Consider the following 17074-nt stretch of genomic DNA (forward strand, 5'->3'; position numbering starts at 1 on the left):
TTCTTGTCCTTTTGTTTCATAACTCCCTAATGCTTATTTTGTGCAATAGTATATGTTCCAGTTGCCTGTGTTTGTATCCTGTCCCTCCTATTATAAGTCCTAGAAGTTCCATGAAGGGCAGGGACCATGTCATCAAAACTTTACATCTCCTAGAGCTATCTCATATATATAGCAGGCACATCATGAATGTTTATTGAAAAACTGTCACAAAAAGCATGCATCTAATCTTGTGAATCTAAGGTCACCGCCTTTCAAATCAAGCTGAAACTGGGTACCCCAATGGGCACCATTACAGGGCTGGCCCTCCCCTACAGGTAAATTTAGGGGAAGATCAGGAAGTCCTGAGATGAATATGCGTTGTGGGAAGTAAATTGCTCTAGTCATGCACATACACACAACTTGCTTTTCAAGAAGGCTTTAAGCCTCAGAATAATTTATTGCCCTTTATCAATACCTTCCCCCCTTCCTTCTTTAATTAGAATAATTGTCTAGGTACTGGGAAACAAATAGCTGGTATTTTAAAAATAAAAGTTTCCAAAATCAGAGTTCATTATACCCTGAAGGGACCTTAGTGACCATCTTAACACAACATCCTCATTTAGATCCAGAGAAGGTAATAATTTACAAATTTGGAAAACTTCAGTGAGCACCTATTATGTGCATGGTAGCATGGTAGGCACTGGTAGAGATACAAATCTTAAATAAGAAAGTCCAATGGAGGTTCTGTTCTAGGAAAGGATATAAGAAACATGAATAATCTAGAACACAAAATGGCACAGAAGTTGATAAGTGAGGCGCAAACAACACATGATATAAAATCACTTGGAGGGAGAGGTCATTGTCAACTGATTGGGGGAGGGGAGAAAAGGATACATAGAAGTGGTGGGATCTGAGCTTAGCTAGTAAGATTTCATAGGTAGAAATAGATAGGGAAGTCATTCTAATTATAAGGTATAGCATGGTGGAGAATAGTATGAGTTAAGGCTAAAAAAAGTAGGGCAACTCTGATTGTAGAAGGATCTGGATATTAGGCTAAGGAGTTTAAACTTTAAGGCATCATTGAAGGCCTCTGAACAGAGGAGTGACATGATGGAATATGTGCATAAGGAAGATGACTTTATTTGGCAGTCTTCATAAGATCATAAATTGGGGTTCAAGTTCAGTTCAATTCAGTCTGGTGAATATTTGCTCAACACCAACTGTGCAAGGCACTGTCTCAATGGTTATATCAAATAGTAGGAATAAAATATCCCAACCCTCACTACACACACACAAAAAAACCAAACAAATCCCCAAACCTTTCAGGAATAAACATGGAGAAAACATTCTTCAGCAAAAAGTAGAACCAAATGAGTTAACATTTGCTTTACATGCAACTTTTTTAGAAACCTGGCAAAGCTCACCTCTACAGGCAGCCCTGCATCACTGGTGAACAGATGCCACTCGCTACTTTTCAGCTGACCTGGGAACAAGCACTCCAGACTAGAGAACCAGCAAACAAAATTTGTCTTCTTCCATAATAAAAGGCCTTTTCCAGTGACATCTTTGCAGACTGATGAAGGCTCTTAAAGTGACTTGTTTCCAGAAAAGATTGCAGAGTTGCTTCTGAGGTGCCATGCTAGAAGAAAGCCCTTCTGGCACTAGATGTGAATCACATGAGCATTCCTTCCATCCCAAGGCAAGTGTGGCCAGCCTTCCAGTGCTGCTGTATATCTTGTCATGGTGGGAGAAGCCCACCCTAATAAGCCTATCCCTGATGTCCACCCCCATCCCCTCCGAGCAAGAGAATAGATGTTCTTTCAAGACCATTTATTGGGCACTATTATTGCACCAAATTTGGTCGAAGTCAGTCAGTTACTTTGAATGACAGCCATACATAAGCCTTCTGAAATACAATGATTCTGCTGAAAGTGGCCTCATTTTGCTTGTCAGAGTTCTTATGAGTTCATTTCCACATCTAGTGAAGAAGAAAGAGAACTAGGTACCTTTGAACAAAATAGATTTGTGTTCTTGGGCAGTTGGTCTCAGGAAGGCACAAGTATTGAAATTATTATAGGAAAAAAAGTAGATGGTGAAGTGAAATCATACCTCCCCTCTTATGCTCTACAACTTTCTCCTAAATCCCTGATTCAGGAGCCCAAAGGGACAGAAAGAATACTAACATCAAAAAACTGGCTATTCTATTGTATCCATGTAACTTGAATGACGTTTAGAGATTGGATCTTGAGCATTGGCAGCCATCAATGAATAAACTTTTATTGAACCAATCAATGTATTAGTGGAGCTAGAAGATATGAATGGTGATGGGTGGGAGTGGTAAGGACTGGGTGAAGCCATTTTTTTTTCCCACCAATGCTAAGTATAACAAACACTTAACAAATTTAGATCTACAAAGAGTTCTTTGCCATTAGGTTATCTCTTCTCTCTTCCTTCTACGCTCTCTCCCTTATTCATTTCCACAACTTTAAATATTATCTCATCTCTAAGTGATTGACTTTCAAATTTCAAATTTATTTATTTATTTATTTTCTTCTAGGGGCTAGGTAATGGGGTTAAGTGACTTGCCCAAGGTCACACAGCTAGTAAGTGTTAAGTGCCTGAGGCCAGATTTGAACTCAGGTCCCCTTAATTCCAGGGCCGGTGCTCTATCCACTGTGCCACCTAGCTGACTCGACTCCCAAATTTCTATCTGTCAATTGGACATATCCAGTTGTCTTCCAAACATCTCTACCTGCCTTTCCTTTAGAGTTTTTCATTAAAAAATTAAATTTTTTTTGTCCTTTCCTTCTCATTAACACCATCATGACTTTATTGTAGGTCTGAACTGTTACAATAACCCCCAGTGGGTCTCCTTGCCTCTAGTTTTTCCTTTCTCAAAATTCAATATGCCTCAACCTAAACTTACTATCAGCCTCTTAGAATCTACTTCTTCCTCCTAACCTCCCTATTTCTATTGATGGTGACATCAACATTTTGACACCCAGGCTCAAAAACTTAAGAGTCACTCTTGACTTCTTTGTGGAGGCAGGTAGGTGGTACAATGAATAGCGCTCTGTGCCTGGAGTTAGGAAGACTTGAGTTCAAATCTTGCCCCCCAGACAAGTTACTTAACCTATGTTTGCCTCAGTTTCTTCAACTGCAAAATGGGATAACAGCACCTACCTCACAGGCTTGTTGTGAGGATCAAATAAGATAATATTTGTAAAGTGCCTTGCATATAATAGGTGCTATATAAATACTTATTCCTTTCCCCTTTATGCCCAGGGCCCAATCAGTTGTCAAATCCTGTTGAGTTTATCTTAAACATGTTATACCTTTCCCTTCCTTTCCATTCTCATCATTACTTTAGTGTGGGCCTGAACTATGACAATAACCCCCAATGGGTCTGCTTGCTTCTCTAGTTTCTCCACTCCCAATCTACCTTCCAAATTATTGAAAGATTAATCTTTCTAATCACATCTACCTATTGCTCAAAAACTATTCTGTGGCATCCTTTGCCTGTAGAATAAAGTCCTAACTCTTTTTCTGATGCTCATAGCCCTCTTCAGTAGGCTGGTATCATTCTACCTTTCCATTTCCATCACCCAATATTCCTTTTCACATCCTCTGCCCTAGAGGTCAAATTGGCTCCTCAGCATTGCTCAAACATGACTCATGCTGTCCTGCCTCTTATGCCTGGAATGACTTCTGCTCTCCACGTTGCAATCCCCCCATGCCCCCATCTCTCCTGGTTGGAATTATCTCTCCTTCTAAGTCCAGCACACATGCCACATCTACCATTTTGTTTTGGAATTTGGTTATATACATGTCTAGATTGGAAACTCGACTTGAGGGGCTAGTATTTTTTTTTGTTCCATCTATGGTTAGTGTAGTGCTTTAAACATAGCAGGCATTGAACTCTTGCTCAATTAAAGTTTCACAGAAAAAAATTGTGAGAAACAGTTAATAAGGATTCCTGCAAACCACATTGACTGCTAGATCTCTATTAACATACTTATAGCCAGACAGTAGAAAGAAAGCAATTATTCATGACTAGAATATGTAAAGACAAAAAAATTTTTTTTTACCTTGACTGCTTTTAGTCATGAGACTGTATTTCTTAAAGGGGGAATTTTTTTTACATTAGGGAATTTATAAGTCCCTTGGCCCTGAACTTTTTTTTTAAGTAAAAGATGTTATAGAAATATATTTTGCATGATTGCACATGTATAACCTATATCAAATTGCTTGCTGTCCCAGGAATGGTGGGGAGGAGAGAGGGAGAGAATTTGGGATTCAAAATTTAAAAAAAACTAATGTTAAAAATTATTTTTGCATGTAATTGGGGAAAAATATTACTCTGAAGTAAAGGGTATTGCGGTGATTGAATTCCTGGTAGGTGACACTGTTTACCCCACTATATTCAATGAAGTCGGTAGAAAGGGCATCATTTTAAAACATGAGGAAATCTTGAGAGCAGGATGGTCCTCATGACCTTAAGTATCTCTGCTATGTCTTTCTCCTTAGGGTGACTGTTTTGGGTGCTTCTTACTTGTGTCTCCTAATAGCTACAACAGACTGAAGTTGGAAGACAGCCTAAGTGCCTCAAAATGCTCTTAATTTACCCTGCCAGGCACTTAAATAATAGGTTAAAGAGCATACTTTGGTCTGAAGAGATTCTCTTTCCTTTGAAGAAATTTGACCAAAACAAACTGTTCTGCCTGAATTCACCATCAGATTTTTTTGGGGGGGGGGCAGGCGGTGAGTGACAACCAAAGATGAGGACCTTGGTCAGCAGATCTGTAAATAATCTGAAATCTACTGGAACAAGAGGACTGAAGAACATTTAAAAATTTTCCAAACATGTAAATAAACCAGCCAACCTCATGGCAAAAACTTCTGTCATGAAACCGAAAACACTTAACTCTGATACAATTTTGCCTTGTAGTTTAACCAAGTGGTTATATTTGTACTGGAATCAATACCATGAAAACCTTGATTAATCAGAGAGCCCTATTTTTGTTTCAATTTTTGTTGTTTAAAAATATATATTTCTGCAATATATTAGTCTGTTGGGGGTAAGCATGCTAACCACTACGTAATCTTCCACTGGGGATTATTCAGAAGAGATCCTAGGGCTCTGAACTTGAAGGGGTTCTTAGTGAGAATGTAGTTTATGTTTTGAAGAAGCTAAAACCAAGAGATGTGCCTGAGTTCACACAGGTGGAAAGCAACAGAGATGAGGTTTGAAGCCAGGCCCTCTGACCTCAGATCTGGGATCATGCTGTCTCCCTGTTGTTGTGCTCAGAGTTATTTTCAGAATGTTGGTAACTACATTATCCTATAATCATTGAACTAGAAGGGACCAAACCTTTCACTTTGTGAGCAGAAACTCAGACCTATAGAGGGTAAGTTTCACGGTGGATAAAGTAAATGCCCAAGGTCATAGTGAGTTAAGTATAAGAGCTGGTACCACAATCCAGATAGCTAGATGCTTGGTTCAGGACATTTTTCACTCTACACTCTGTCTCACATCCATTCTGTAGATACAGAAAATTCAGGAGATCTCACTAAATTTGTAGAGCCCAGGTACACCTGGAGCCCCGATGTCCAAATAAATTCCTATTTTCAGTTTCCTAATCATTTTTCTTTTTCTCGTGAAAGGGTGTAGTAGAAATCACAGCTATGGTGATTTCCCAATAAGAGCAGCTAGGTGGTGCAGTGGATAGAGTGCCTAAGCCTGGAGTCCAGAAGACCTGGGTTCAAATCTGGCCTCTTAGACATTTTTTAGCTGTGTGACCCTAGGCAAGTCACTCAACCCTGTTTGTCTCAGTTTCCTCAACTGTAAAATGAGCTGGAGAAGGAAATGACAAACCACTCCAGTGTCTTTGCCAAGAAAACCCCAAACGGGGTCATGAAGAGTTGGACATAACTGAACAACAATGAGGGCCCAGATGAATCAAGGTTTTACAGTATACACATTCTATGTTTCTCAGTTTTTCAGAACATCCAGACAATAATAGAACCTTCCCAAGCAAAAGCTCCCTTATATCATATCCTTTTAATCACTTGGAAATTACCTCATATAGTTAGCCAGTCCAAAAAGCAAAATACCAGTATTTTAACTGGTCTTTTTGCATGAGGCCTCTATTAAAACTTGACATGTGACAATACATCCCTTGCCAAGGGTGATGTGATGGTCTGAAATATGGCCAAAAGTCCAAAAGTGACATAGAAGGCTCCAGATGCTACCCTTTGGGCCAACCTGTGGGGCAGCTGGTGGTGCTTTTTCTTCAGCCTGGGCTTCTCTTCCTGGCCGTTCACCAGATCATCCCAACGCCATCTGGTACATGAAGTATCATAAAACCATGAGAATTCCCTCCATGATTTAAACAAATGAACAAAAATCCAAATGTAAAATGCTCTCTTTTTAATTACTAAATTAAGAAAGTTAAACAATTTAAAAATGTAAACTTGCAAAGAAATCATAACAAAAAAGTAATTAAGACTCCAAAATTTGCAACTCAGTATTAAAAACTCAATAGAAATAGGAAGTTTTTTTTTTGTCTGTTTTTGTGTTTTGTTTCTGGTTTTTTTTTTTTTTTCATTTGCTTGTTTTCATTTTTTGGTTAAACATAAGTAATTCAAGGCTGGTACAAATAGACAACGAGAGAACATAATACTTTGTTCTGTGCATCCCCATGAAACGTAAAGAAGTGCATAGTAATTCCACTGGAGAACTCTCAGACATAGAGAAAGGAATTTCATTAGCAGTACAGGACATTTAAAACATATATTTTACAATGGGAAATGGTGCACGAATCTCCCCCAGAAAATCCTATCTGCATGATAAACAGTTTAGCGGGTTGACATGACTAAAATGCTATGGGTTTTAGACCATTAAATGTGGTTACAATGTTTATTAAATTAAAAAAAGTTTTTGAATTATTTCAGTATACAGAGTTTTATACAAGGAGTACTGTAGCATCTATCTTCCAATTCGGCTGGTCATATGGTGTGTTTTCTTGCTTCAATAGGTTCACTCTTGTTTGAAGAACAAATCCTATAAAACATGGCTGTCAAACATTGGGAACATTACCATAAACCCAGCATGTGGGTCCTGAAAGGAAGAAAAGTTACAACCATCTACAGGTACAGTCAGAAACGAACAAACGAAAAAGTGCAATCCAATTAAAAAATATTCATGCTTGGCAAAAGCCAAAAATTAGACCACTGGTTTTCAGAATAACACCAGTGTTGTCTTTTTTTTTTTTTTTTCCTTTTTAAACGTTTGCAGTAAAATTACCACTCTCTGGGTACTGCAACCATGCGGCCCATTGTTTGGCAACAAGTTTTCTGCAGTAGTACCCACATACTATATGTACAGGTATGTATATATTATATATATATTTATATTTATAAAACAAAACAAAACAAAAAAACAAAAAACAAACACCTGTCCTGATTTTCTTTAGTTAAAACATGAAAAAAAAGTTTATTGTTTTAGACAAAGAGGCCACTTCTGGAAAATAATACTTTTCGTTTTTTTTGTTTTTGTTTTTTTTAGTTGAATCAGGTGAAGACAGTTAAAATCACATAAGATTTGCATTTAAAAAAGGAAAGCACTAGGGTCAGTTATTGGCACTGAGTAACTATTTACACTGAATAGAGGTTTTGCCGTTTACATAACATCGATACAATGCATTTTCAAAAGTCTTTTGAGAAGTGAACAAGTTTGTGTCTCTCATTCTTCACAGAGGACATTCAGATTTGGGGACAAGTGGTCATCGATGAGGGGTGTGGCTGTTCTTCAGACTCACATGCACTCTGGTCCTGGAAGATTCCCCACTGCTGCAAGAGCAGTGGGCTACTGGATTGGAAGCTAAGAGGGAGGGGAGTGGCCACCTGGAGGCCACTTTCTGCTGCCGGGCCATGGGACTTACAGGTTTTCACCAGGTTGGTATTGGGGTTCTGTTGCAGTAAAGTAGTCTTCCAGGAAACCCTGCAAATACTCAAATGTGGGGCGCTCCTCAGGGTCTTTTTTCCAGCAGTGAATCATAAGCTCATGCAAGGAGATGGGGCAGTCCTGAGGACACGGCATCCTGTACCCACGTTCCACCTGCTCCAAGACTTCACGGTTATTCATGCCTAAAAAAAAGAAGAGAGGTGAAGGCCCTTCTATCACAACAGCATTAAGATTAATCAACAGGGGAGGCACGCTCACTGTCATCTCATCTTTTGACTCAGAAATCATCTGCCTCTTTAATATACTTACCGTGTATTATTTTGTATTATCTATTTTGTTATTTGTGTATCTGGTAGTAATCTATGTGTCAGATAGCTCTACTAGATTATAAGCACCTTGAGGGCAGGACTATGCGTTACCTTTAAGTACATACTGTGGGCATTTAATAAGCATTTGTTGTATTGAGCTGAAAATTCATATTGTCTTGCCCTGAGCACAGAAATGGTCAAAGCGTGTTTCCTAGAACCCTAAACTCTGCCTTTAAATTCACTCATGCTGAAAACCACCCCGGTCCTTATTTATGACATCCATAAACTTCATTTATGTGCTCTGTAACAAGGCCTCCCTCATACCTGGGGCAGGTTCCTTCTGGAAGGCTGGGGAAGGTGGCTCTTAGTCGCCCCCTCCAGGCCCGCAGTCCTCTGGGGAATATCCTCAGGCAATAATTATAGTCTGGACCAGTGGAAATGAGGAAGAGAATTTCCCCTGTTGGTGCTGGTGGCTCTCAGGCCTGGCAAAAGGCTGGGCCCTAGAGACCCAGCTTTGACCTGGGGTTCAGTAACTTGGGTGGAGCAGACAGGGTGTCTCCAAGACCAGCTTTGCCTCTGTGACCTTTGCCTGGCCATCCATCATTTTGTGACCTTTGTGACCTTGGGGGTGGAGGAGGGAGGGAGGAGCTGCCTTGTTACTTAACCAACAGGTTTCTGGAGCAATTATAGTAGATGTTTTGAACTACTTTTTTCCAATCCTCTTAGGGGAAAATAAAAGAAAGAAACTTAAAAGCAAATTTGCCTTTTTAGTACAGTTTAGGAAATAACTTACTTACTGTGAGGTAGATGAACCACCCCTTCAGCTTCCACAGCCAAAGCCTCTACTATTCTCCATTTTTCTTCCCCATATCATGTTTTCTTATTTTTCTGCCAATCCGTTGTGTTTTTTGGCTACACTCTGCCCTCAGGTTTCTATTAAGAATCTAGTCCCTTTCTTGCCTGGTCCCGTTACTCTCTAGAACTAAGAAAAACTTTCATCTTAGATATGATCTTCGTTTTCTTCATCTGCCTTTCCATTTGGGGGTATAACGAGCACAGGGAAGCAACATCTGCATTTGGTTCATTTTATTTTGGAAAGATGTTGGTTACTGTCCAGTTAAGTAAGAACTTTATGGGTGGTTGATAATGAAAGTTCCATCAAGGTTATGATTGCATTCTTAAGCATCCACAAGTTTTGTTATAAGATCAAAGATCTGGAGTTACAGGAAAGCTCTGAGATCACTTAGTCTCATGCCCTAATTTTACAGATGAGGAACCTTAATTGCAGAGAGGTTATATTACTGGCTTAATGACACACAGGTCATAGGGACTCTTTCCCTGGAACTCTCTTCCCTCCTCATCTCCACTTCCTGGCTTCAAGTCTCACCTTCTACAAGAAACCTTTCCTGATTCCCATTAATACTGGTGCCTTTCCTCTTTTGATTATTGCTAATTTATCCTGTATATAGTTTGTCTGCACATTTGTTGTTTGCTTGCTGTCTCTCCCATTAGATTGTGAGCTCCTTGAGAGCAGGGGCTGTCTTTTTGCTTTTCCTTGTAGTCTCTTAGCTCTTAACACAGGTGCCTAGCATACAGTAGGCACTAAATAAATGCTTACTGACTTGACAAATAGACAATGGCAGAGCCAAGATCTGAACCCAGGTTCTCTGACTCCAGACCCAGTGCTCTTTCCATGGTACCACTGGCTGCCTCTCCTATATTTTTAGGAACATAAGAATTTTCATCCTGGGATAAACAGCCCAGTTTAGCATTCTGCTGCTAATATTGTCCACAAAAGCTGTGTTGGCAGAGGGAATAGTGATCCTGCCTGATATCAATAAAGCTTAGTTCTATTCCAGTCTCTCTTGGTAGCTGCTTATGGTTCCATCATTTGCAAATTTATCCAAACCCTTCTTGACTCCATTTAAATTTCCTGCCTGTACCACCTTCTGGGATAATGAGTTCCATAAGTTTCAAGAGCCTATGTATAAGCAGGAGTAACGTCATCCTAAACTTACTTCACTCAAGTTTCAAAGGCTGTTACCTCACCCTAGTACTTTGGGATATGGTGAACAAGTCTGTGTCCACTTTATCCATGTCATTCATGATTTTATAGATTCCTTTTTCATGTGAGGGTTAGGATTAAAAAGCATTAGTAATACAGATTATAAGACACATCTGAAGTTTGCTTCAGAGGAGGGGGCATTCTGAGGACAATAGAGGCTGGGGTCCTGGAGGAGAGTGGCTGTTTGGAGTAATGCTGATACTGCTGGACAGACTCCTCTCTCTCTCTCCTTCTCTTTCTCTCTGCCTCTCTCTCCCTCCTCTTTTTTCTTTGTGTCTCCCTCTCCATCTCTTCTTTTCTTTCCTTCTTTCTGCTTCTTTCTCTTATCTCTCTCTCTTCCCCTTTTCTGTTTCCCTCTCCCTCACTCTTTTTCTTTCTCCCTCTCTTCTTCTTCTCTTTCTTTCTTTGTGTATGTTTATCTCTCATCTCTCTGTCTTCCCTTTTTTCTGTCTTCTCCTTCTCTCTCTCTCTTTTTCTTTCTGTCTCTGTTTCTCTTTCTCGTCTTTTAAAAGGGCTAAAAAGTAAAAAAAAAAAAAAATATGATTGATGGCTGCTACCATCTTTTTCCCAGCCCAGCCTGGCCAAAGGAAATGTAATAATGATCTGTAAATGTGTATCATGATATGGCATCTCAAGGCTCCACTCTTTTCTCTATAAATAACAAATGTGGCACAAGGCAAAGTGCATACCGATTAAGATTTCCCCGACCATGCTGATAAAAGTTGGATAAACCTCATTTTGGGAGCAGGGCTATACAGAAAAAAGGGCTTTCATGAAGCCTGTATCTGAGACTATCTGGGGACCTCTCTTCAGATCAAGAGAACTTGATGTAGATTCTGTGTTTTGGCACGGAAAGTTTCCATTCCCTAATACACCACTGTGCTCAATTAATCATTTTCCTCCTGTGTCATAGAGTGGGTGTCAGTAAATGTTTCATTTCATTAAAAAAAAAATAAGCTCCTCTGATGGAGAGATTCCACATTTTCACTCTTAATCCAATCTCCTCTAAGAGAAAGTGTAATTGGTCGCTGGGGCCAAACACGATTCTCTGTTGAAGCTGCCGATGCGGCAGCTCAACCATTAAGACTGAGGTTCTCTTGAGATCTCCTACTTTGTTTAGGGGTCTCATTCGAAAGGCGGATTTGTAGTTGAGCATGCATTACAGGCAAGAAGGAAGCAAGACACTGTGAAAGGGATAGAAAGCCTACAGCCTTGGCACATAGCCCTTCCCTTGGCTGTTTGACGCTCAGGGAGTGTGCGTAACAAATTCCATACACCGGGGCCAAGTGGAAACACACTGACAGCTTCTGCCAGAAAAGCAGGATATAAAACAATGTACCTTGTTATTACTGACAATCTGAAGCTTATCTGGAATAGCTCTCCTCTCAGAGCCTACAAGTGAGAATCTACAGGCTGACCCTCAAAACCTGTTATGCTCAGCGCTTCCCACCTCTGATAATGGCAACAGAATTGATGCCCAATCGCTGAGAGATACTGGGCCTTTCAAAAAAAAAAAACCTACATGAAATAGCTGAATTAAGTAGATGCTGTCAAGATTCTTTTTTTTTTTTTGCTTTTTTTGGTGAGGCAATTGGGGTTAAGTGATTTGCCCAGGGTCATACAGCTAGTAAGTGTCAAGTGTCTGAGGGCAGATAAGATTTTTTTTTAAAGTCCTGTTTAAAAAAAAAAAAAATGGCATTCTTAGCAAGTTACCAGGCTCACAGATTTAGAGTTGGAAGGGGCTTTAGAAGTCATGGAGCCCCGCCCCCTCAGGAAACTGAGGCCTAGCATAGTTAAGTGACTTGCTCAAGGTCACATAGGCAGTAAATTGCAGGGCTGGAATTTGAACCCTGGTCTTGTGCCTCAAAGCCCTTTGTTCCTTCCCCTGTGCCACTCAAGTCAGAATTTTGGAGAATTTCGTGAAAAGATTTTTTGCAGCTTACCACTATACAACAAGAATGGATAGTTATATTTTCCCTCTTCAGATAACTCTAAATTCTTGTTTTCAAGAAAACGGCAACTTCTTTTCTCTTAGTCTCTAAGTGATACTGACACTGGGGGAAACTGGGGAGAGACCTGAGTGATGAAGGACTAGGGAAGGCGTGTGTATTTGCTTGAGACCAAGAGAAGCTAAGGAGGAAGAGGATGGGTGAAGAAAGGCAAATGGTAAAGTTTCTTCATTTTGCTCTTAAGCTGGGAAAAAAAAACTAGAAATTTGTCCCTTTTGCCTTTTAAAAAAAAATCAGAGAAAGACCAGGGGAGAAGATGGAACAAGGATGGGGTGAATTCAGAGAGCAGTCACTGAGCTTGAGAGCATTGTGACATTTTGTGGGAAGGAATCCAAATGTCTTAGGGAAGTCCTGTCATCAGCAGTTTGCAGGAACCAGGCTTGGGACTGGTAAGGATAACAGATCATTTTCTAACGTGAGGGGCAAGGCACACTAATCGATGATTACAAGATATACATTGGTGACTCTGTCCCTCGCTTCCAGGTGAGACGATCAGTCTGAGAGCTGAACACATAACTTCCCACTGAAAATGGCCCCCAACTTCATTGTATTTTCCTCTTTTCCATACACAAATCCTGACAAAATAGCAGCCTGACCCTCCTATTGTCTTTCTTCATTTAAATTAATTAAAATGGGCCTTTTTAAGAGGACTCCTTTCACAGGGTAAACCTCAGCAATACCACACTAGTATTCACATCACATATAATTGTAGGTCATACTTGGATTAGGAGTCTGGTAGGCATAGTTGGCTAGATCAAATCCTAACCTCCCTGAAGTCTTCTAATTCCTAGCATCAATTCCTAGGTTTTTAAGTTTCCCAGGTAGTCTCTTTGATCTTATTTCTCCCCTTAATTGTTGCTTACTCGTTTTCAGTCATGTCCAACTCTTCATGATTCCATTTGGGGTCTGGAGTGGTTTGCCATTTCCTTCTCCATCTCATTTTACAGATGAGGAAACTGAGGTAAACAGGTTTAAGTGACTTGCCCAGGGACACACACTAGTGAGTGTCTGAGGCAAGACATGAACTCATGATTCTAAGCCCGGTGCTCTATCTACTGCACTGCCTAGCTCCCCTAAAACCCTGTAGCTAACTAAAGCTATATTCCTATCCCGCTTACTAAAAACATGTTCAATCTACTCTAAAAGAGACTATTTCATAGGTGGAGGCTCTCTCTACACTAATGCAGATTATACCACCCAACTCCACCCCTTCATGGTGAGCTGCAAGGCAGAGCCCAATGAATTCACCACCTGATGACCAGTCAAATAATCCTTGGTGAGAAGTCCCTCCATAGATTGTAGGATCATCGACTTAGAGCTGGAAAAGTTCAACCCCTTAGTTTTACCAATGAGGAAACAAGCCCAGAGGCTCAGAAGTTCATAGATCGAAGGCTGAAAGGGGCCTGAGGGATGGGGAAACTGAGATCCACTGGGGAGGTCAAGTAACTCGCCCAAGGTCACCGAGGTAATAAACAGTAGAGCTGGGATTTGAACCATGGACTCTAGACCTAGCACTCTTTCCAGGGCACTAAGGACAAATAAGAACTACTGCTTCTCTTACTTAGCGAGGCTGGTGCTTGGATGATGGATAGATGGTCAGTTTCAAAGCCCTTAATGGAAGCCTTTCTAGCTATCCAAAGTCATTTGGAAGGATCCAAACACCTCATTTTGCAGACATAACAAACAACTAGAGTTGATTGGTGGTCCTCTGGTGTAGCCTGTGAGAACCCAGGGTCACCTTACCATCAGGATAAGGATCAGAGAACTTCAGCAGAAGAAGAGAAGGCAAATTCCTTCTAAAAAAATTAATTTTGGTTCTAGTGAACACTGGGCTAGAAGTACAAGGCAGGAGACAGTGGTTCTCTATTTATGCCTTTGTCGTTCTTTCTGGGACCTCTCTGGGAGGGGCAGTACAGCACAGGGGCTCGAGAGCCCACCTCTAAGCCAGGAAGACCTGGCTTCAAGCCACCATGGAAGCTTGACACCGTCTGGCTCTGATGACTTTGCACAGCTTTACCTCACTTCAGTTCAATTCATGTTCAAGTCAAGACATCCCCCTTCGAGATGTCTTCAGTTTTCTTTGAGAACTGTGACACTGGGCAAGTCACAACCTCTCAGTGCTATAAGCAACTCTTCAAGATTATGAAAACACACAAAACCTGCCACCCTACATTGGTACAAGCATTTTCCATACCCAGAAGCTCCCTATAACAATACTATGAAATCACAGTCCCAGTTCCTTATCTCTCAAATCCTCCTTCCTTTCTCTACCCCTCCCCCCCAGCAAAAAACCCCCAATAGTTCTTAGCCCTATATTGTGCTTTGGGCTATCTGGAGAGAATTATGTTAGAGTTGTTTTAGAAAGATGTTTTTCCTGATGTGGTCTTTCAACATGAATCTCTAAAAGATCCTATCTGAACAAGAAAAGAGGTTAACCATTACTTACTTATGGTTTACATCTGATTCTTGACTGTGTGCTCTAAGATCCCTATTATATGTGTGTGTGTGTGTGTGTGTGTGTATGTATGTATGTATATATGAAAACCCTCTGTAAATAATCAAGTCTTTAAATAACAGGAATGATGTTTTGGTTTTGAATATATTCTTGAAAAAAAATGGTTTTGGACCTTTTACAAATTGTCCCTTTTTCTGTTCCGTGTGAGTTGTACTAAGATGTATATATGACTGGAGCTCAATGAGACTCTCGGTCCCAAACCTGCCAAAAAGCTTGGTTGGGTTTGTTTCTCTACCAGGAGAAACGCAACGCAAGATAAGTGTGCGTGCTTGCTTAGCTATCCAGGGAGCCTGTGTTCTATAAGATGCACAGTCAGATTAGTGCAGCCACTAAGAGGCTTCGTGTTAGGTTTTGGTACAAGATCAAAGCAAAAATTAAGGGCAGGGAGGTTCTGAAGAGAGAGCCAAACTGGAAACAAAGAAGTGATTTGAACAAAGCATGTTAATTGCTAGCTTGGCTTCTCCTTCATTTTACCAAATACCTCAAGTGCAGCTGCTTAAAACAAAAAAACAAAAACAAAAATGCCAGACTAATAAACGCGGAAAAGACTGCCGTCAGTGCACACGTGATGGCCGTCAAATGGCAATGCTCTTAGAGAAGGCAACAGGAGTGTTGTTACAAAGAGCTCCTTCCCACCAGAGAGCATCAGAGGAAGGGCTGAGGGGTGAAGGTGATCATTATATAAATCCCTAGCAGCTCATAGTGGAGGATAAAGCAGGTAACAGAACAGCAGGGAGGGAGGAGGGGGGAGAAATGGAAGGTGGGGAACAGTGGGAGGCTCTTGGCTATTGGCTTCCCATTCACCCTCTGGCCTTCTACAAACACTCACTCCCTTCCACTCACCTGCATATCACTGCAGATGCCACTTAGTAAGGGATGTCTTATAAGAGGAGGCAAGGGGGTAGATCTTTGGGGCACTTTGGACAGGATATTATAGGACTGGGAGAGCACACAGTGTGCTGAGCTGGTTCGAGAAAGCCTCACTTGATATCTCCTCCCCAGAAGCTAACGAAGAAAATGCATTCGTGGCTTGTGAAGGATTACAGGTCATTTCCTGGCTCCTCATCTTCCTCTTGGCTAGAGATCCCTAGTCTCTTTATGCCCATAAACCAATCTGCTCCTACTGGCACAGAAATTATGAGACAAGCTGGAAGATGTGTGTCATATGTTAGGATAAAAGGACAGAGAGATGGGTGGATGCTGTGGAGAGAGGGCATCCAATTCCCTAGAGTGGGTGGTGCCATGTACAATAACAACAACTGTGCCAAATGACATGCATGTATCTACATATATGTGTGTGGGGTAGTAGCCTGAGAGCCAAGAAGACCTGGGTTCAAATCTTGCCTCTGATACATAATGGTTGGGTGACCCTGAGTAAGTCACTTAACTTTTCATGCCCTGACAACTCTCTAGTTCAGGTCTTCCTACTCTATTTTTTAAAAAATGTGTTACGAATCCTTTTGGTGGTCTGGTGAAGTGTAAAGGTTTGTTCTCAGAAAAAAAAATGTTTGATTGCCTACATTCATGCTTGAAGGAAATGGAAAATTTCAATTAGGGATTAGTGAGGGGAAAAAAAACAATTTTTTTTACTTATCCCAAGTTCATGACCCCACGATATCTAACCCAGGTTAAGAACCCTGCTCTAAGCCTATAAATTACAGAGTAGTTGCGAAGATATGCTTAAGTAGAGGCAGTTTCCTTAGTGGGACATCCCTAAACCAATGAAGTCAGAAATCCAGTACTCCTCCGCACTACCCCCCCCCCAAAAACACTATTATGTAGCATTCTATTCTTACAAAACATTTTATAGACAAGACAATCTATGGTCCTATCATCTTATCTGAATCTCACCACAACCCTGGGAGCAAATCTTCTACTTAAAAAACAAGGACTGACCTCTAGATAAAATCAGGAACATGGGAAGGCTGCCAATTTTTAGGAGACTGCAGACAGCACAGTTTTAAGCTTTAGCAGCATAAAACTGGTGGGTGAATCCATGTTTAAGCCTTAGCAGCTTAAAACTGCCCTAAGGCTTTGGAACACCCAGTAAAGGAGTGGATACATAGGCATTAAAGAAGCCAGTCCCCTTTTGCCAGATCACCCTCAACCTCACAATCCTTGATCTTAGAATCTGAGGCTAAATAATACTCACAGCTTAGCAGGGAGGGGTACTCATCAGAGTGCTTTGCCTAGGACATAGTGCTCAACTTTGCCAAAGAGATAATTTCTAAT

General features: G+C 40.8%; 1 protein-coding gene across 3 annotated transcripts in view; it reads right to left on the reverse strand.

The window, feature by feature from the left end:
• Nucleotides 1–6569: 6569 nt before the first annotated feature.
• The window catches only part of FYN (FYN proto-oncogene, Src family tyrosine kinase), a 180625-nt gene continuing 170120 nt past the window's right edge, over nucleotides 6570–17074 (reverse strand). For all 3 annotated transcript variants that reach the window (XM_027848688.1, XM_027848686.1, XM_027848687.1), the window contains one exon: nucleotides 6570–8127. In XM_027848688.1, coding sequence (XP_027704489.1) covers nucleotides 7919–8127 — 209 coding nt within the window. In that variant the 3' untranslated portion in view covers nucleotides 6570–7918. The remainder of the gene's footprint in view (nucleotides 8128–17074) is intronic.

The sequence above is a fragment of the Vombatus ursinus genome, unplaced genomic scaffold (genome assembly GCF_900497805.2).
Source record: "Vombatus ursinus unplaced genomic scaffold, bare-nosed wombat genome assembly UNPS02006779.1, whole genome shotgun sequence".
In the NCBI taxonomy this organism is placed as follows: Eukaryota; Metazoa; Chordata; class Mammalia; order Diprotodontia; family Vombatidae; genus Vombatus; species Vombatus ursinus.